Here is a 21,746-nt window from a genome sequence, read left to right on the forward strand (position 1 = left end):
AACTGAAAATAATAAAGTTTCCACTCAGAGGCTAGAACCAACGACTCGCGGATTACCGCTCTGTACCCCTTCCATTGCGGCCAACGGCCTTGCTGCAGTGGTAACAGCGGTTCCCGTCAGATCACCGAAGTTAAGCGCTGTCGGGCTGAGCTAGCACTTGGATGGGTGACCATCCGGTCTGCCGAGCGCTGTTGGCAAGCGGGGTGCACTCAGCCCTTGTGAGGCAAACTGAGGAGCTGCTTAACTGAGAAGTAGTGGGTCCGGTCTCTGAAACTGACATACTGCCGGGAGAGCGGTGTGCTGACCACATGCCCCTCCATATCCGCATCCGGTGACGCCTGTGGTCTGAGGATGACACGGCGGCCAAGTTTACCCCTTCCATTGCGCCAATCGATGCCTAGGAAGTGTGCGAATATAAATGGCTAATGGATCGCCCAACTTGCGCCAAAAATGCTATTTTTTTTCTTTTCAAGTCTTGGCCATCTAGAGCTCCCACTACTCACATCTTCATTTCTGGCCAAGAACAGCATATAACAAAGTTCGATGAAACGCGGATGACAGTCCTCGGGACAGAGCGGTCTTTGCTCTTTCTGGCGGAAAGAGGTGCTGGGGCTCCAGGAGGTGCTGGGGCGGGGCGACTTGGCTGTGAGCCGAGCAGTCTTGTTGACAAGGGACGTGTGCAAGCGTCAGCCGCCGTCAACAGTGAGACAGGTCCGTGTCGTGTCGGTCGGAGTACAGTCTTTCCATGTTGGAACGTGTGGCACGCTGGCGTTGTGTGGGCAGTTCCGGCTTGTTGGACAAGGAACCTTACTGCGAGACTCGCAAGTAAATGTGTTTAGCGTACGCCTACGGGGGAGTGCTTCGATCAGGTACTATCAGCCGGTATCTGCTAATTCTTCCCTCGCCTACCTAGAGTAACGGAACTGTTGTTAGATTAAATACCGTTATTTATCACGTGACATGCCTCTGTGAATGTAAATTTGTGCCGACCGCTGTGGCCGAGCGGCTCTAGGCGCTTCAGTCCGGAACCACGGGACCGCTACGGTCGCAGGTTCGAATCCTGCCTCGGACGTGGATGTGTGTGATGGCCTTAGAACTACTTAATCCTAACTAACCTAAGTCTTGGTGACTGATGACCTCAGAAGTTAAGCCTCATAGTGCTCAGAGCCATTTGAACCATTGGTAAATTTGGTTGCGTGTTAAGAGGTGCTAAAATTTTTTATCAGTTTCCAGTGACCAGTGCGGACTGATCGATTTATTACATGTTGTTATTAACCCCAGAAGGCTAAAGGGAGGAAAATGTTTCACTGTCAGTACTCTATCGTAAAGACAATCATATTTTATGGTTTATCCACTAGCTAATTACGATTACAATGTCTCCCGTGCTATATATATCACATACAAAGTAAGTACAAAATGTCCTGTTTTACATACTACATCTACATGGAAACTCTGCAAATCACATTTAAGTGCCTGGCGGAGGGTTCATCGAACCACCTTCACAATTCTCTATTATTCCAATCGCGTACAGCGCGCGGGAAGTACGAACACCTATATCTTTCCGTACGAAATCTGGTTTCCCTTATTTTATCTTGGTGATCGTTTCTCCCTATGTAGGTCGATGTCAACAAAATATTTTCGCATTCGGAGGAGAAAGTTGGTGATTGGAATTTCGTGAGAAGATTCCGTCGCAACGAAAAACGTCTTTCTTTTAATGATGTCCAGCCCAAAAACTGTCTCATTTCAGAGACACTATCTCCCATATTTCGCGATAGTACAAAGCGTGCTGCCTTTCTTTGAACTTTTTCGATGTTCTCTGTCAGTCCTATCTGGTAAGGATCCTCCACCGCGCAACAGTATTCTAAAAGACAGTTGACAAGCGTAGTGTAGGCAGTCTCCTTAGTAGGTCTGTTACGTTTTCTAAGTGTCCTGCCACTAAAACGCAGTCTTTGCTTAGCCTTCCCCACAACATTTTCTGTGTGTTTCTTCCAATTTAAACTGTTCGTAATTGTAATTCCTAGGTATTTAGTTGAATTTACGGCTTTTAGATTAGACTGATTTATCGTGTAACCGAAGTTTAGCGAATTCCTTTTAGTACTCATGTGGATGACCTCACTTTTCGTTATTTAGGGTCAATTGCCACTTTTCGCACCATTCCCATATTTCTTCTAAATCGTTTTGCAGTTTGTTTTGATCTGATTTTATTAATCGATAAACGACAGCGTTATCTGCAAAAAGCCGAAGACGGCTGCTCAGATTGTCTCCCAAATCGGTTATGTAGATAAGGAACAGCAATGGGCCTGTAACACTACCTTGGGGAACGCCAGAAATCACTTCTGTTTTACTCGATGACTTTTCGTCAATTACTTCCTCTCCGACAGGAAATCACAAATCCAGTCACATAACATACGATATTCTACAAGCACGCGATTTTACTACAAGCTGCTTGTATGGTATAGTGTCAAAAGCCTTCCGGAAATCGAAAAATACGGAATCACTCTGAAATCCCCTGTCAATAGCACTCTACACTTCGTGCGAATAAAGAGCTAATTGTGTTTCACAAGAACGATGTTTTCTAAACCCATGTTGACTGTGTGCCAATAGACCATTTTGTTCGAGGTAATTCATAATGTTCTAACAACATATGTTGCAAAACCCCGCTGCATATCGACGTTTATGATATGGGCCTGTAAGTTAGTGGATTACTCCCTACTACCTTTCTTGAATATTGGTGTGACCTCTGCAACTTTCCAGTCGTTGGGTACGGATCTTTCGTCGAGCGAACGGTTGTATATGATCGTTAAGTATAGAGTTAATGCATCACCATACTCTGAAGGGAACCTAATTGGTATACAGTCTGGACCAGAAGTCTTGCTTTTATTGATTTAAGTTGCGTCGCTACTCCAAGGATATTTACTTCTACGTTACTCATGTTCACAGATGTTCTTGCTTCGAATTCTGGAATATTTACTTCGTCTCCTTTGGTGAAGGCATTTCGGAAGGCTCTGTTTAGTAACTCTGCTTTGGCAGCACTGACTTCGTTAGCGCGAACCGCGAATCGGTACCAATTGCTATCGTAATTTATACGACAGTTTAGTAACCTAGGATTAAACGCACGTCGTAACAGGTTTCTGTTCTATTTAAGCCATTCGGCCTCACCAGAGAGGATTACGTTAAACTGATTATGTTAACATGTTCTGTCCCGTGTGTAGTAGTGAACCGTTTCAGAGAAAGCTTTGAGTTACGGATGATATGGATGACTAACTGTTTAGCACAAATTATGAAGCACGGGTACTGAAAACAGGTTGCTGTCGAGCAAGATCGGCTGGGATCTAAACCCGGAACTACTGTACTCCATTAAGGGTGGCTATCTGTCTTGTCAGCTCCTGTAATTATTTTCGTGTTCTGTTTATATAAAGCGGACCATAATTCCATTGGCAGACTTTCAGGTGGTAGAATGGACCAAAAGGAAAAAAATGTCGACTAACCATGGCGTCTGAAGTGCATACCTGAAGAGCTATAAGCACATCTTCAATGGAAGAGATATATTTCACACAAAAGAGGACAAGTGCCAATAGGTCTTAAGGTATGCATTTTGTAGACCATGTTTACTAAAAACTTTTTTCTTGTTTCGGGCCATCTGTGAAAGTTTGTCGGTCGGGTTCCGTTTCGTCCTGTATGTTTACTTTGTAACTTAAGTTATGTTTTAAAAAGCTTTGGTTTTTGCACCGTGTTTTCAAGTTTTGTGCTCCTTTCGTGCTGTCGAGAGGTTATAGTAAATTATTTGCGAGCCTTGTTTTTACTGTAGTGTTTTGACATATGAATGTAGCTGAAATCGTATATTTTAATAAATTTGAATAAATGTTCAGGATTTGTATGTGGCGACTCTGTTCAATCAATATATCCTTTTCTTCTGCCCATTTGTGCCACGATGGCTGCAGGAAGGTTATTTTATAAAGAATCCCACTGCTTTTACAGTCGCATGCTTTCACCAACCATTTCTAATGGATAAAATAAATGGCCAAGTGCGAGGACGACTCGTGCACAGAGGATTATAATCTTTCGCATTATCGATACTGGCAAGATTTTAGTCCCGGGAATTCGAAGGCCATATCAAAATCTCTGTAGTAGTTACACAAAAAGCGAGCAGTTTATGTATTTAGATAGAGAGCATTTATTTAAACATTTTCACTTTTTAAAACCTGTCTACAACTCACATTTCATGTTTGCATCCAGTAATGTTCGACTATTATACGTTCGACGAATGATTATTGCAATGTATGTTCAAATGGCAAGAGATTTTTTAAGTGGTATGATTGCAGTTTAGTTTATTTGAGATGTTTTGCTTTGTGTGAAACCTTGTTGCCAAATTTAATGTTTCTAGCTCAACGGGAAGCACTCTATAGGTTTTGATAAGCGAGTTTTCGAGTATCAAAATACGTGACATAAATGGCCGTATCTTTTGACTGAAGTGATATAGAAGGTTAAAATTTTTACACCGCCAGGGGGCCATAACTTTAATACGTGACGTACATTTGAACTTTATGCGTCTACCCGTGTCTGAGAAGCTGGTTTCTTAACAATTTGATAAACTGACAGACGGGTCCTAAGGATCCTGCTTTTACAGATTGAGGCATGGAAACCTAAAAAAAGGTGCGTTTGAAGGTCAAAAATGAACCGTGCACAGATTTACTGTGCGAGGACTGTTAGGTATGGCAGGACAATTACTTCCTTCCGGCAGTCCGCAGTCGTGTCCTGTGGGGCAGAGGACAAAGTCACGTGGGGGACGGGCAGCGAAAAGGCGCGACAGTGGCGGCGGCTGCTGCTGCTGCTGCTGCTGCTGCTGGGCGTTCCAGATTAGCGGCTGCATAACGGCCACAGCACGAAAAATCAGCCGTATTAATTTCTGGAACACTGGAATCGCAAATGGCCGGCCACAACAATCTGAATTTGCGCAAGCAATCCACTTCCAACCCGCGTCACGTTATTTACGAGGAGGGCAGTCTCTTGACTCCCGGATCAGAACAACAAAGTGATTAACGACAAGTTGTTTACAGGACCGCTTCTGTAGCAGCAACCAATCACAGGACGAGCTAGGTTGCGCCTAATGTTGGTTCCTCCCCTCTCTCCCCCCCCCCCCCCACTCCCTCCACCGTTGTCATATCGCTCTGCCGACGACATTATAGTCGCTAAAGTCTCTCCGTGAGTCCGCGCTTTTTGGAGGAGGGCAGAAGATCATGCGAGGATGATACCAGTCTCCGATGACCTGCACCACGAGCTGAGCCATCTACACAAGGTTGTAAGGGGCCAACCCCCAACAACCACCAAATAAATGAAGGTAGGCAGCTCCTCCAGGAACACAGATGAGGAGTACGAAAAGGAGTTTGCATCTTTGCCTTTCTGTGGCTCCGTGTCGTGTAAAGCTGCCTGCTGATGAGAGAGAGAATCAAATCGATCTTCAGGCGTCCGTCAAAAAGCGAGCAATTACTGAGACTAGTCACAGATGCGGCAAATCTTACGATGGACAAACATCGCGCACTGTAGAACAATGCAGGAAGGAACATAAGAGTTTTTCTATCCTACGCTACCCAAAAATAAATGTCGTGTGACTAGGGCCTCCCGTCGGGTAGACCGTTCGCCGGGTGCAAGTCTTTCGATTTGAAACCACTTCGGCGACTTGCGCGTCGGTGGGGATGAAATAATGATGATTAGGAAATCGCAACACCCAGTCCCTGAGCGGAGAAAATCTCGACCCAGCCGGGAATCGAACCCGGGCCCTTAGGATTGACATTCTGTCGCGCTGACCATTCAGCTACCGAGGGCGGACTACACTACCCATGAAAAATCTGCTTTAGCTAAGCGACCGCCTGATCAAATTGGGCGACACCTCTATTGCAGTAACGGCTTCTGAAACAGTTTAGTTAAAGATAGTTAAAGAAGCCACTGAAATAAAATCGCTGAGAACGCCCTCTATGGTGACGGCGGCCTGCAGCTCAGTGCGACATGGAATGCAGCGACCGCGACGTTGAAGCGGGTACATCGAACACAGAATCGATGAATGCCCGTATATGGCGATGCCGTGAGCACCAGTGACGTCACAGCCGGCAGCTAGAGTACATCAGGCTTGATTTGCCGGAGTAGCCTCTTCTTCTGAAGGCAGTTCTTAAATGATCGAGCTGGTCCTCTTACTACTGTGGTTCACACGTTCTTGTAGCCCAATCCGCCAATGTTCTGATCACTCTTTTTTCCTGCTAGGGAAGGTTGTTGGCAATTGTTCAAATGGCTCTGAGCACTATGGGACTTAACTTCTGAGGTCATCAGTCCCCTAGAACTTAGAACTACTTAAACCTAACTAACCTAAGGACATCATACACATCCATGCCCGAGGCAGGATTCGAACCTGCGACCGTAGCAGCAGAGCGGTTCCAGACTGAAGTGCCTAGAACCGCTCCGCCACAGCGGCCAGCGAAATCCTTTGTGGAAATACTTTCTTCATTAAGAGGAATCATCGTGAACAATGGTGCAACATTAAGACTGATCATAAATTACGGTGACTATTCAAACTCAGTAACAACAACAATAACAATACCCTGAGCATTCCAGGTATAGGGAGGAAGATGACAAGAAGCTCCTATGAAATTATCATGCAGTGAACTCCCCGAGATTTTACAAAATTCCAGAAACTCTGAGATTTCTCCGATGCTTCCAGGTAAAATGTAACTTTCTGAAAACTCCATGTTTTCTGGATGACTCGCGCCGCCCTGATAGTATTAGTCGGACACAACATCAACGACTTTAATATGCTTTCAACTACGACCTAATGTCCACAAAATTAAGAATCTATAACGATGCAAATATCGGCAATCGTCGTCGTCGTCGTCGTCGTCGTCGTCATCGTCGTCGTCGTCGTCTTAGTCTTATACCCCAGTTGCAATAACGAAATTGTTTTACATATTTAACGAAAAGTTTTTATCAAATATCTCAGAAACCGGTAATTTGAGATGTTTTAACATTCAGGTTAAAATGTGGTTGTTAAAAAGTCTTTTAAACGGGTACTGTTGTTTCAGCGATTACCGCCGTCCGTAGCGGGTCAGTTGATCAACAGTTGCACCTCTATTCGCCCGTACACTTCTCCGCAGCCGTCCTTTTCCCCCGTCATCTACTGTTGGTGGATTCCGGTTTTGTATGGCTCCATTTTGTCACGGACGGTATACTTCAACCACGGCAGGACATGAATACTGCACAAAGTTAGCCGTTTCGGAAATACAGGGTGATCAAAAAGTCAGTATAAATTTGAAAACTTAATAAACCACGGAATAATGTAGATAGAGAGGTAAAAATTGACACACATGCTTGGAATGACATGGGGTTTTATAAGAAAAAAAACAAAGTTCACAAAATGTCCGACAGATGGCGCGTGAAAGATCTCTTGCGCGCGACGTTTGGTTATAATCGTGTGCTCAGCCTCCACTTTCGTCATGCTTGGCCCCCCAGGTCCGTAGACCTCAGTCCCTGCCATTATTGGCTCTGGGGTTACCTAAAGTCGCAACTGTATCGTGATCGACCGACATCTCTAGGGATGCTGAATGACAACATCCGACGCCAATGCCTCACCATAACTCCGTACATGCTTTACAGTGCTGTTCACAACATTATTCCTGGACTACAGCTATTGTTGAGAGATGATGGACATTTGAGCATCTCCTGTAAAGATCATCATCTTTGCTTTGTCTTACTTTGTTATGCTAATTATTGCTATTCTGATCAGATGAAGCGCCATCTGTCGGACATTTTTTGAACTTTTTTTTGTTCTAATAAAACCCCATGTCATTCCAAGCACGTGTGTCAATTTGTACCTCTCGATCTACATTATTCCGTGATTTATTTAGTTTTCAAATTTATACCGACTTTTTGATCACCCGGTACTTCCACCCTTGGTCCAGAGGCGACTTCTCTTGTTTTGGACGTCAGACAAATCATTCCGTTTCCGCATTTACGACGACGACTATATTGTTTTCCGCGTCTGCTGGCAATTATACACTCTCAACTGCTAGTAATGGCACCTGCTGTCAGCGCACGGTTATTGGACGTTGATGTCGAACATAGGCGATGGTTTGGAAAACATAGCCCTCTGAAAACGAATGAATCATCCACAACATCTTACTTACTCACTTTGACTATTTAGATAAGGCGAGGCGAGGCGGTCTCACCTCGAGCGTCTGTCGGAGGGTGAGCTCGGGGAAGAAGACGTCCTGCTGGAGCACGTAGCAGATGCGGCGCTTCCAGCGCTTGTCGAGGCGCTCGCGGTTGAGGCGCACGTGGCCGGCGCTGGGCTGCGCGCGGCCCGCCAGCACGTTGAGCAGCGTCGTCTTGCCGCAGCCGGAGGGCCCCATCACGGCCAGCAGCTCGCCCGGCCGCGCCAGCCCCGACACGTCGCGCAGCACGGGCCGGCCGCCGCGCCGCGCCGCCGCCCACACGCCCGCGAACACCAGCTCCACCGGCCGCGCGGACGGCGCCTCCAGCAGCGGCGCCGGCACGCCGGACGACCCGGCGCCGCCTCCGCCGCCCACCGCGCCCGCCCCCGCCTCCGGCCCCGACCTGCAACCACACCAGCACAAGCCACGTTAGCACCCACACGCAACAGCGACAGGCGTCTCGCTTAGGAGTTACTTCAAGAACAATTGGGCGAGTATGTTTGCAGCTGCCACTAAGCGCAATAAGAATGTACCACAACGCAATCTTGAAACTTCCTAGCAGATTAAAACTGTGTGCCGGACCGAGACTCGAACTCGGGACCTTTGCCTTCGCAGGCAAGTGCTCTACCAGCTGAGCTACCAAAACACGACTCACGCCCCGTCCTCACCGCTTCAGTTCCCGCAGGACGGGACGTGAGTCGTGCTTGGGTAGCTCAGCTGATAGAGCACTTGCCCGCGAAGGCAAAGGTCCCGAGTTCGAGTCTCGGTCCGGCACACAGTTTTAATCTGCCAGGAAGTTTCATATCAGCGCACACTCCGCTGCAGAGTGAAAATTTCATTCTAGGAACGCAATCTTACTTGTAATTTGCATGAAATTCCTGTGAGACGACACGGCCATTTGTGTGCACTTCTGATACTTTTCTTATGTCTTGACCACACACTTTTTCCAACAGCCCTTAGACGTTTCGACTTGACGCCATTTTCAAAGGCAGTTCTATGTCAGTTCTATATCAGTTCTATATAACTGGTCGTAGGTACATGGTGTCACGTCAACATTCTCAATCACGAGTATTTCCACTTGTCTCGTAATCGAGAATATTGACGTAATACAATGTATCTACGAACAATTTCATCGGTTACCGCTGCTACAATGGCAGGTTATCAAGATTTAAACTGCCTTTGAACGTGGCGTTATAGTCGGCGCACGAGCGATGGGACACAGCATATCCGAGGTAGCGATGAAGTAGGGATTTTCCCGAACGACCATTTCGCGAGGGTGCCGTGAATACCAGGAATCCAGTAAAACATCAAATCTCCGACATCACTGCGGCCGCAAAAAGTTCCTGCAACAACGGGACCAACGACGACTGAACAGAATCGTTCAACGTGGGAGAAGTGCAACTCTCCCGAAACTTGCTGCAGATTTCAATGTTGGGTCATCAACAAGTGTCAGCGTGCGAACCATTCAACGAAACACCATCGATATAGGCTTTCGGAGCCGAAGGACCCACTCGTGTACCTGTGATGACTGTACGACACAAAGGTTTACACCTCGCCTGGACCCGTGAACATGGACATTGAACTGTTGACGACTGGAAACATGCTGCCTGGTCGGACGAGTCTCGTTTCAAATGGTATCGAGCGGATGGACATATACGGCTATGGAGACAACCTCTTGAATCCATGCACCCTGCGTGTCAGCAGGGGACTGTTCAAGCTGGTGGAGGTTCTGTAATGCTGTGGGGTGTGTGCAGTTGGAGTGATACGGGACCCATGATACGTCTAGATACGACACTGACAGGTGACACGTACTTAAGCATCCTTTCTGATCACCTGCATCCATTCATGTCCATTGTGCATTCCGATGGACTTGGGAAATTCCAGCAAGACAATGCGACACCCCATACGTCCATAATTGCTACAAAGTGCCTCCAGGAACACTCTTCTGAGTTTGAACACTTCCGCTAGCCACCAAACTCCCCAGACATGAACATTATTGAGCATATCTGGGACGCCTTGCAACGTGCACTTCAGAAGAGATCTCCACCCCCTCGTACTCTTACGGATTTATGGACAGCCCTGCAAGATTCACGGTGTCAATTACCTCCAGCACTACAGCACTACTTCAGACATTATTCGAGTGCATGCCACGTCGTGCTGCAGCACTTCTACGTGCTCTCAGGGGCCCTACACGATATTAGGCCGGTGTACAGTTTTCCTTGGCTCTTCAGTGTATAACTGACGTAACGCTGCCTTTGAAAATGACGTTAAGTCGAAACGCGTTAGGTCGCTGGAAAATAAAAGTCTGGTCAACAGATAAGTTATCAGAAGTGCAGTCTTACGTGCTATCGTCAGCCACGGGTCGAGCATTTGGGCTCCTAACCGAGCGAGGTGGCGCAGTGGTTAGCACACTGGACTCGCATTCGGGAGGACGACGGTTCAATCCCGTCTCCGGCCATCCTGATTTAGGTTTTCCGTGATTTCCCTAAATCGTTTCAGGCAAATGCCGGGATGGTTCCTTTGAAAGGGCACGGCCGATTTCCTTCCCAATCCTTCCCTAACCCGAGCTTGCGCTCCGTCTCTAATGACCTCGTTGTCGACGGGACGTTAAACACTAACAACCACCACCACCACCACCACTTGGGCTCCTAGAGCCATAAACGTGACGTCACTTGCGCTGACAGGCGCGCGTAAAACACCGAGCGAGACGGTACCGCTGATACTAGGCTTCCTACCTCTACATTTAGCAGAGAGGTGCACAATACTGGCTCAGAAAGCGCGAATATGGTAAGATAAAGGCGATACCGGGAGCAAGAGCGGTATCGAATATAGAAATAAACACATGCATTGACCGAGAATGGCAAGAAATCTGCAACAGGGCCAATACAGGGAGGACAACCTACCAGTTCCATCCCAACATAAAAGAAAGAAGAAGAATGACATACACAGATCAGCCAAAACACCGCGCGGTTGGATGCTGCCTGATGGCGTTGCGGGTACGTGAAACGGCAAGGAAAGTATGTAAGCTGAACAGAAAAAAAAATGGTTCAAATGGCTCTGAGCACTATGGGACTTAACTTCGGAGGTCATCAGTCCCCTAGAACTTAGAACTACTTAAACCTAACTAACCTAAGGACATCACACACATCCATGCCCGAGGCAGGATTCGAACCTGCGACCGAAGCAGTCGCGCGGTTCCAGACTGTAGCGCCTAGAACCGCTCGGCCACCACGGCCGGCTAAGCTGAGCAGAGACAGCCAGAGAATCATTCTAGTGAAGATACGGGTCGCAAATGGGTAAATCCACTGAGACAAGCGACCGTGACAAAAGGCCGGTTGTTATTACCCAGAGCCTGTGAACAAAACGTCGAAGCTGGTCGAATGTACACGTGCTATTGTCGTCAGCATCTACGGATAGAGGTGAAAGGACACAAACTACCACTCTTCACAAAATGTCGGGTTCGAGGCTTGTCCGCTCGGTAAAGTAGGATAGATGGCGATCTCTGGCCACCTCTGGCGGAAGAGCACAATGCTCGTGCACGCACATGTTTTTGTGAACACACCATTCAGCGCAAATTGTTGAACATTGTGCTCTGCAGCAGAGAACCCCCTCGTGTTACCACGTTGAGCGAACGGCATCGTCAGTTACTATTGCAGTGGATACTGTATCAGCTGGATTGGACCGTGGATCACTAGGAACCTGTCACCTGGGCGGATGAATCACATTTTTGGCTACACGGTCGCCTCCACAAACGCAGTCAGCCACGCGAAAAGTGGCTCGAAATGTGCACCGTACCACTGACAGACTTGTGGGAGCAGTATTATGTTATGAAAGACATTCTCTTGCGCTTGCATGGGACCTATGGTAGAAATCTACGACAACATGCCACAAGCGGACCCTGTGCATTGCTTCATGCTTGATGTCTTTCCCGACGGCAATGTCATCTTTCAGCAGTGTAACTGTCTAAGGCAGAATCGTCCTACTATGGTTTGAAGAGTGTGATAATGAAATCACGTTGACGTCTTGGCGACCAAATTCGCCCAATGTGAATCCGATGGAACCCATCGGGGTCGGTATTTCGCTCCAAATACGGACAAACAAGCTATTAAGCAGGTGGTCTAATGTTCTGGCTCTTAAGTGTACGTCCTTCCGACCAAGGGAGCTATACACTACCTGTCGGGACATGGTCCGTATCCTAGTTACTTACTAAAATACGACAGCGCACCACTGATATTGTGAATGTGGAGCAATCGGGATCCTGGATCACATCGACTGGGAATGTACCATTAGACGATATGTTACAGACCAGGGCAGGGACTCATTTGGAAACGCAACAGTCTACAGGGTGGTCCATTGATAGTGACCGGGCCAAATATCTCACGAAATAAGCAGCAAACGAAACAACTACGAAGAACGAATCTCGTCTAGCTTGAAGGGGGAAACCAGATGGCGCTATGGTTGGTCCGCTAGATGACGCTGCCGTAGGTCAAACGGATATCAACTGCGTTTTTTTTTTTAAATAGGAACCCCCATTTGTATTACATATTCGTGTAGTACGTAAATATTTGTGAATAGGAAAATCACACCAGTCACGACAGCATCCATGCTACGCCTGAATCCGAAGACACTGCAGACAATGATACGTCGCATGGCAACGTGGAAGCGATGCAGGTGGCTCATTAAAAAGACAAGTATACGAGGCGTGTGAGAAAAGTATTGCGATTTATAACACTGCGAGCATTCTGGCAACGCTGTGTTGTTATACTTGTCTAAATCTGTGTGTCGATCCCTTCCAGATGCTCTGTCCGAATTTCAGCTGTTACAACCATCAAGTGAGGTTTGAGAGCGTTATGAGTGAAGTTGTGTTTTTGTTGTTTGTTACGAAACTGGAACAGCGGAATTTTGTGTTAAACTTGGGGAACCCGCGAGTGTGACCTTTGGAAAGTTAAAACAGGCCTATGGGAAATATTCCGTACTAATAGCACAAGTTTTCCCTGGCACAAATCATTTTTGGTTCTGAGCACTATGCGACTTAACTTCTGAGGTCATCAGTCCCCTAGACTTAGAACTAATTAAACCTAACTAACCTAAGGACATCACACACATCCATGCCCGAGGCAGGATTCGAACCTGCGACCGTAACGGTCGCCCCGGTTCCAGACTGTAAGGTTCAAAAAAGCGACGAAAAGTCTACTGTGTGCGTGCTCTTGTGAGAACAGACCGACGTTTAACAATAAGGATGATGGGTGGCCTGTTAAACACTTTTACCGTACATCAAATTTTGACCCAAGTGTTGCACATTCGCATGGTTTATGCCGAAATGGTACCGAAGAATCTGACAACTGAACAGATGGGCAATCGGAGAGACGTTTGCGTTGATTTTCTTGAGAGGAATGCCAATGACCACGAATTGTCCAGTCGTGTGATCACAGGTGCTGAATCCTGGACTTTTGTGTACGATCCTGAGACGAAGTACCACAGTCAGGAGTGGCATACTGAAACACACGTCCACCGAAAAAAAGCTTTTTTTGACAGTATGGGTACCGAGCATAAAGAATTTGTTCCTCCAGGACGAACAGTTAACCAAGTGTTTCACAAAGATGTCCTTGGAAGGTTCTGGAAAAGGGCGAATGGATTAAGACAGGACATTGCTGACAATGTGGATGCTACATCATGACAACGTCCCATGTCACACCGCCACATCCATTACGGGATTTCTGACCTTAAAAGGCATTCCTGTTGTTCCACAGCTCTCCTATTCACTTGATCTGAGTCCTTGTGACTTTTTCCCGAAATTTAAAAAGTCTTAAAAAATGTCATTTTGGGGCTCTGTTTTGAATGTTGTCCAATGTGACACACATGTTAAAGGTTCCAGTCGCGTATGGCTCGCGGGAAGAACGACTGCCGGAAAGCCTCCGTGCGCGCTCGAATCTCTTAATTTTACATTCGTGATCTCCTCGGGAGGTATAAGTAGGGGGAAGCAATATATTCGATACCTCATCCAGAAACGCACCCTCTCGAAACCTGGACAGCAGGCTACACCGCGATACAGAGCGCCTCTCTTGCAGAGTCTGCCACTCGAGTTTTGCTAAACATCTCCGTAACGCTATCACGCTTACCAAATAACCCTGTGACGAAACGCGCCGCTCTTCTTTGGATCTTCTCTATCTCCCCTGTCAACCCGACCTGGTACGGATCCCAGACTGATGAGTGTTTTGTAAGCCACCTCCTTTGTTGATGGACTACATTTTCTAAGGACTCTCCCAATGAATCTCAACCTGGCACCCGCCTTACCAACAATTAATTTTATATGATCATTCCACTTCAAATCGTTCCGCACGCATACTCCCAGATATTTTACAGAAGTAACTGCTACCAGTGTTTGTTCCGCTATCATATAATCATACAATAAAGGATCCTTCTTTCTATGTATTCGCAATACATTACATTTGTCTATGTTAAGGGTCAGTTGCCACTCCCTGCACCAAGTGCCTATCCGCTGCAGATCTTCCTGCATTTCGCTGCAATTTTGTAAAGCTGCAACTTCTCTGTATACTACAGCATCATCCGCGAAAAGCCGCATAGAATTTCCGACACTGTCTACTAGGTCATTTATATATATTGTGAAAAGCAATGGTCCCATAACACTCCCCTGTGGTACGCCAGAGGTTACTTTAACGTCTCTCCATTGAGAACAACATGCTGTCTTCTGTTTGCTAAAAACTCTTCAATCCAGCCACACAGCTGGTCTGATATTCCATAGGCTCTTACTTTGTTTATCAGGCGACAGTGCGGAACTGTATCGAACACCTTCCAGAAGTCAAGGAAAATACCCTCTACCTGGGAGCCTGTATCTAATATTTTCTGGGTCTCATGAACAAATAAAGCGAGTTGGGTCTCACACGATCGCTGTTTCCGGAATCCATGTTGATTCCGACAGAGTAATTCTGGGTTTCCAGAAATGATACGCGAGCAAAAAACGTTCTAAAATTCTACAACAGTTCGATGTCAGAGACATAGGTCTACAGTTTTTCGCATCTGCTCGACGACCCTTCTTGAAGACTGGGACTACCTGTGCTCTTTTCCAATCATTTGGAACATTCCGTTCCTCTAGAGACTTGCGGTACACGGCTGTTAGAAGGAGGCAAGTTCTTTGGTACTCTGTATAGAATCGAACTGGTATCCCCTCAGGTCCAGTGGACTTTCCTCTCTTGAGTGATTCCAGTTGCTTTTCTATTCCTTGGACACTTATTTCGATGTCAGCCATTTTTTCGTTTCTGCGAGGATTTAGAGAAGGAACTGCAGTGAGGTCTTCCTCTGTGAAACAGCTGTGGAAAAAGGTGTTTAGTATTTCAGCTTTACGCGTGTCATCCTCTGTTTCAATGCCATCATCATCCCGGAGTGTCTGGATATGCTGTTTCGAGCCACTTACTGATTTAACGTAAGACCAGAACTTCCTAGGATTTTCTGTCAAGTCGGTACATAGAATTTTACTTTCGAATTCACTGAACGCTTCACGCATAGCCCTCCTTACGCTAACTTTGACATCGTTTAGCTTCTGTTTGTCTGAGAGGTTTTGGCCGCGTTTAAACTTGCAGTGAAGCTCTCTTTGCTTTCGCAGTAGTTTCCTAACTTTGTTGTTGAACCACGGTGGGTTTTTCCCGTCCCTCACAGTTTTACTCGGCACGTACATGTCAAATGCATTTTACGATTGCCTTGAACTTTTTCCATAAACACTCAACATTGCCAGTGTCGGAACAGAAATTTTCGTTTCGATCTGTTAGGCAGTCTGAAATGTGCCTTCTATTCCTCTTGCTAAACAGATAAACCTTCCTCCGTTTTTTTACATTCCCGTTTACTTCCATACTCAGGGATGCTGCAACGGCCTTATGATCACTCATTCCCAGCTGAAGCTTTTCAGCGCTGCTACGAAGCCTGGGAACGACTCCGCCTGTGTATAGCTGCCGAAGGGAACTTCTTTGAAAGGGACAACATTGTTGTTTGAAAAAATAGAGACTTGGTAGATGGAAAACGATCAGTCTCATTACTTTTCTCACACACATCGTTTCACATGGAACTTAGAACGTTTTCCACAAAGTAGAAGAGCATACAGTGCAAACTTCATAAAACGTCCAACAAGATACCTCTGTAGTGCTGCAATTATGTCCCGGGCTTCAGTATATCTTGCAGCGCCATTCTCCAGAATATTCAGCAGAGCGGTGTAGACCTTTTGCTAGCCTTTAGACACCGCCCGCATGCGGTGGTCCTCACTCCGAACTTGGCGCTGCGTCTCCACGTGACGTGCCGGGCGCTGCCGCCCAGACGGCGGGTAGTGCCGGGTTATTTAGAGAGCAGCTGGTGACCCCAGGTGAATGGGCGGCTGGCGGCTGCCGGCTGCCGGCTGCCGCCGCTGATAGCCGTGTTTGCTGACGGCCGATAGGAAGGCGCCGTGCTGACCCCGCACCCACGCCGCAGCCCAACCTGCCAGTCTGAGCTGCATCCGTGTCACCTCGTGCTCCCAGTTGGCGTCAAAATTAGGGGATCCTAACAATATGACTATTTCTAGCGATATGAGGTCCCAAATAAGCAAGTACGTGGTTGGCCGTGTGGTCTAACGCACGGCCTTCCGGGCGGGAAGGAGCTCCTGGTCCCCGGCACGAATCCGCCCGGCGGATTTGTATCGAGGTCCGGTGAACCGGCCAGTCTGTGGATGGTTTTCAGGCGGTTTTCCATCTGCCTCGGTGAATGCGGGCTGGTTCCCCTATTCCGCCTCAGTTACACTATGTCGGCGATTGCTGCGCAAACAACTTCTCCACGTACGCGTACACCGCCATTACTCTACTACGCAAACATAGGGGCTACACTCGTCTGGTGTAAGACGTTCCCGGGGGGGGTCCACCGGGAGCCGAACCGCACAATAACCCTGGGTTCGGTGTGGGGGCGGCGGAGGGGTGAAGTGGACTGCGGTAGTCGTTGTAGGGTTGTGGACCACTGCGGCTGCAGCGGGGACAGTCTGTCTGTCGTTTCTAGGTCCCCGGTCAACATACAATACAATACAATACAACGCAAGTACCTGATAGCCACGCGTCTATCAACTTGCCGTAAACATGAAAAGTTACTTTCGTCCGTGCCTCGAAGCTTCCGTAGCAACGCGCGAAATCACACTGATGACCGCGAAACACTACTAAACAATGTGACCAACGCCTATGTTCGATGTCAACGTGCAACCAATGAAAGAAACTGAGCGACTTACACTACTGGCCATTAAAATTGCTACACCAAGAAGAAATGCAGATGATACAGGGGTATTCAATGGACAAATATATTATACTAGAACTGACATGTGATTACATTTTCAAGCAATTTGGGTGCATAGATCCTGAGAAATCAGTACCCAGTACAGCCACCTCTGGCCGTAATAACGGCCTTGATACGCCTGGGCATTGAGTCAAACAGAGCTTGGATGGCGTGTACAGGTACAGCTGCCCATGCAGCTTCAACAAGATACCACAGTTCATCAAGAGTTGTGACCGGCGTATTGTGACGAGCCAGTTGCTCGGCCACCATTGACCAGACGTTTTCACTTGGTGAGAGATCTGGAGAATGTGCTGGCCAGGGCAGCAGTCGAACATTTTCTGTATCCAGAAAGGCCCGAACAGGACCTGCAGCATGCGGTCGTGCATTATCCTGCTGAAATGTAGGGTGTCGCAGGGATCGAATGAAGCGTAGAGCCACGGGTCGTAACACATCTGAAATGTAACGTCCACTGTTCAAAGAGCCGTCATTGCTAACAAGAGGTGACCGAGACGTGTAACCAATGGCACCCCATACCATCACACCGGGTGATACGCCAGTATGGCGATGACGAATACGCGCTTCCAATGTGCGTTCACCGCGATGTCGCCAAACACGGATGCGACCATCATGATGCTGTAAACAGAACCTGGTTTCATCCGAAAAAATGGCGTTTTGCCATTCGTGCACTAAGGTTCGTCGTTGAGTACACCATCGCAGGCGCTCCTGTCCGTGATGCAGCGACAGGGGTAACCACAGCCACGGTATCCGAGCTGATAGTCCACGCTGCTGCAAACGTCGTCGAACTGTTCGTGCAGATGGTTGATCTCTTGCAAACGTTCCCATCTGTTGACTCAGGGATCGAGACGTGGCTGCACGATCCGTTACAGCCAAGCGGATAAGATGCCTGTCATCTCGACTGCTAGTGATACGAGGCCGTTGGGATCCAGCACGGCGTTTCCCATTACCCTCTTGAACCCACCGATTCCATATTCTGCTAGCAGTCATTGGAGCTCGCCCAATGCGAGCAGCAATGTCGCGATACGATAAACCGCAAACGTGATGGTACGCATTTCCCCCTCCTTACACGAGGCATCACAACAACTTTTCACCAGACAACGCCGGTCAACTGCTGTTTGTTTATGAGAAATCGGTTGGAAACTTTCCTCATGTCAGCACGTTGTAGGGGCTCCACCGGCGCCAACCTTGTGTGAATTCTCTGAAAAGCTAATCATTTGCATATCACAGCATCATCTTCCTGTCGGTTAAATTTCGCGTCTGTAGCACGTCATCTTCGTGGTGTAGCAATTTTAATGGCTAGTAGTGTATCTGGCGTCCAAAGGGCACGATCATTGTCTTTCGGGCCAACTAACCTAAGGACATCACACACATCCATGCCCGAGGCAGAATTCGAACCTGCGACCGTAGCAGTCCCCCGGTTCCGGACTGAGCGCCTAGAACCGCTAGACCACCGCGGCCGGCAGAGCACCTCTATCGGGTTGTTCGCGCCGTAAGTCCTTCAACAGTGAAACATAGCGCAGCTTGACACAGCACTGGAGTCAGCATGGCTCCAAACGCCTGTCGGTACCTTCCAAAACCTAACTGACATCTCCTGCACATTCACGCTGCAAAAGGTGGTTATTCAGGATTTTGACAGATGGTGACAATGTGATTGGACCGTGTATGTAGCTGTATTCACGGATGGGTGTAAACATGGGGATTCTGTTGGCTGCTCTGTTATTTTCTCTAATCTTGTGTTCAGGATTCGGTTCCCCCGAGACTTCACTGCCTTCGATGCCAAATCATACGCTATCTTGCGGGAATTGGAGTAAATGAGATGTGTTACGACTGCTACATTCCTCGTTGCTTCCCACTCCCTGAGTGCCCTTCTGTCTCTACACCACTTGTACCAAGCAGATGAAAGTAGTTCAGGATATCCCGGACGCCCTTCTCGACTAAAAAGGCTGGGAAGGAGATATCTTTCTGCTGGGTGGCAGGACACATGAGTAGTAAGTGGAACGAAGTATCGGATGTAGCTGCCAAGAAGGCGTGTAGCGATCCTCCGTCCGTCCAGTGTGCCATCCACCTGCATACTATCGCCTCGTTGTTGAATTAGTCATGTGCTGATGGGGAAGAAGAGCAGCTGGAAGCGGCAGACAACAAATTGCATCTGCTAAACTCCACAACTCTCTCATTGTGGCAGACGTGCTTCCAACCTCACAGATACGATGAGGTCTTTCTCACTCGTCTTCGCATTGGGCACAGCCTACATCTACACACATACTCCACTAGCCACCAAGCGGTGTGTGGCGGAGGGCACAATTCGCGCCAAAGTCATACTCCCCCTCCCCCCTCTGTTCCACTCGCGGATCGCGCGAGGGAAAAACGACTGTCTGAGCGCCTCAGTACAAGCTATAATTTCCCTTATCTTTGACTGGAGATCGTTGCGCGATTTGAAAGTTTGTGTTAATAATATATGCTCTACATCCTCGGAGAGGATCAGATTTTGGAATTTAGTGAGCAGCCCCTTGCGTTGAGCGCGTCGTCTATATGCAAGCGTGTCCCACTTCAAACTTACTATGAGATTTGTAACGCTCTCGCGATGGTTAAATGTATCAATCACGAATCTTGCCGTTCTTTGGACCTTCTCAATCTCTTGAATCGGATCCAACTGCTAAGGGTCCCATACAGACGGATAATACTCCAAGACTGGACGAACTAACGTATCGTAAGCAATTTCCTTTGTTGAAGAACTGCATCGCTTCGGGATTCTACCAATAAACCGCAATCTAGAGTTCGCCTTACCCGTTACTTGTGTAATCTGATCATTCCATTTGAGATCATTTCGAATAGTCACACCCAGGCACTTGACAGATGTTACCGCTTCCAAAGACTGGTCATTTATTTTGCACTCTTACATTAATGGGGATTTTCGCCTTGCTATACGCAGTAGGTTACACTTACTAATATTGAGAGATAACTGTCAGTCATTACACCTCGCATTTATTTTCTGCAAATCCTCATTGATTTGTTCACAACTTTCGTGTGACACTGCTTTCCTGTAGACTACAGGAACATCGGCAAACAGTCTAATGCCGCTGTCAATACCATCAACCAGATCGTTTATGTAAATCGTAAGAAGCAGCGGGCCTATTACTGCCCTGGGGCACACCTGAAGTTACGCATGTTTCTGTTGAAGTCACCCCATTCAGGACGACATACTGCTCTCTGTCTGCTAGAAAACTTTCTATCCAAACGCGTATGTCATCGGATAGACGGTAAGCGCGCACTTTTTGGAGCAAGCGACAGTGCGGAACTGAGTCGAACGCCTTTCGAAAGTAGAGAAATATGGCATCAACCTGGGAGCCGGTATCTAGAGTCTGTTGTATATCATGCACAAAGAGGGCCAGCTGTGTCTCGCATGGCCGCTGTTTCCTAAAACTGTGCTGGTTTCTGCAAATGAGCTTCTCTGAGTCTAGAAAGGTCATAATGTCTGAACACAAAATATGTTCCATGATTCTACAACAAATCAGTGTCAGTGAAATTGGCCGGTAATTATGTGCATCCGATTTTCTACCCTTTTTATAGATTACTATGACCTGGGCCTTCTTCCAGTCCCGTGGAACTCTCCGCTATTCCAATGGTCTCTGATAGATGATGGATAAGAATGGTGCTGTATTTCTAGCATAATCAACATATAATGTTACGACGATACCGTCTGGGCCAGATGCCTTCCTGGCGTCTAAGGACCTCTGGCGAAAGGTCCCTCCAATGGTGCTTGTGGCGTGCAGAATATGGTGCGCCACATTTTAGTAGACTTGATACTTGACACCTTATCATAATGTGCCATTTATTACGTGTGGAGTTATCAGCAATTATGCATTACTATAACTGTGCCAAGGCACAACACGTTTATGTGGACTGTTTAAGGTACACACGCTATGCTGTGGGGCGATCGGTATGGTTGAGAATGAACACATTTAATGCGCCGCGATCGTAGTGGAAACACTTTTATTGCGCCAATATAAAAAATATAAATAAAATGTGTACATACTGAGATGTAGGCGCTTATAACAGAACATCCTGCAAGTACCGTATCAGTCTCCCCAAAACTTTTATGTAACCTATCCCCTGTGTAATAGTAACATTGTATGGCGAACGTACATTTTGCATCGAACACTTAACGCGTATCTCATATGGCAGTCATTTAGTATTTCATCTCTACTTCATTATTTTGAAGCCTGGTTACCATATACC

General features: G+C 47.3%; 1 protein-coding gene and 1 pseudogene across 1 annotated transcript in view; one reads left to right on the forward strand and one right to left on the reverse strand.

Annotated features, from left to right (window-relative positions):
* Positions 1-16,695, reverse strand: part of LOC124775236 (ABC transporter G family member 14) — a 78,241-nt gene extending 61,546 nt beyond the window's left edge. The window contains exons 1-2 of the mRNA XM_047250074.1: positions 16,559-16,695; positions 8,211-8,598 (exon numbers count right to left, since the gene is read on the reverse strand). Of these exons, the coding sequence (XP_047106030.1) occupies positions 8,211-8,598; positions 16,559-16,695 (525 nt within the window). The remainder of the gene's footprint in view (positions 1-8,210; positions 8,599-16,558) is intronic.
* On the forward strand, positions 80-197 carry LOC124778228 (annotated as a pseudogene).
* Positions 16,696-21,746: the final 5,051 nt, after the last annotated feature.

Source organism: Schistocerca piceifrons, chromosome 2 (assembly GCF_021461385.2).
Source record: "Schistocerca piceifrons isolate TAMUIC-IGC-003096 chromosome 2, iqSchPice1.1, whole genome shotgun sequence".
In the NCBI taxonomy this organism is placed as follows: domain Eukaryota; kingdom Metazoa; phylum Arthropoda; class Insecta; order Orthoptera; family Acrididae; genus Schistocerca; species Schistocerca piceifrons.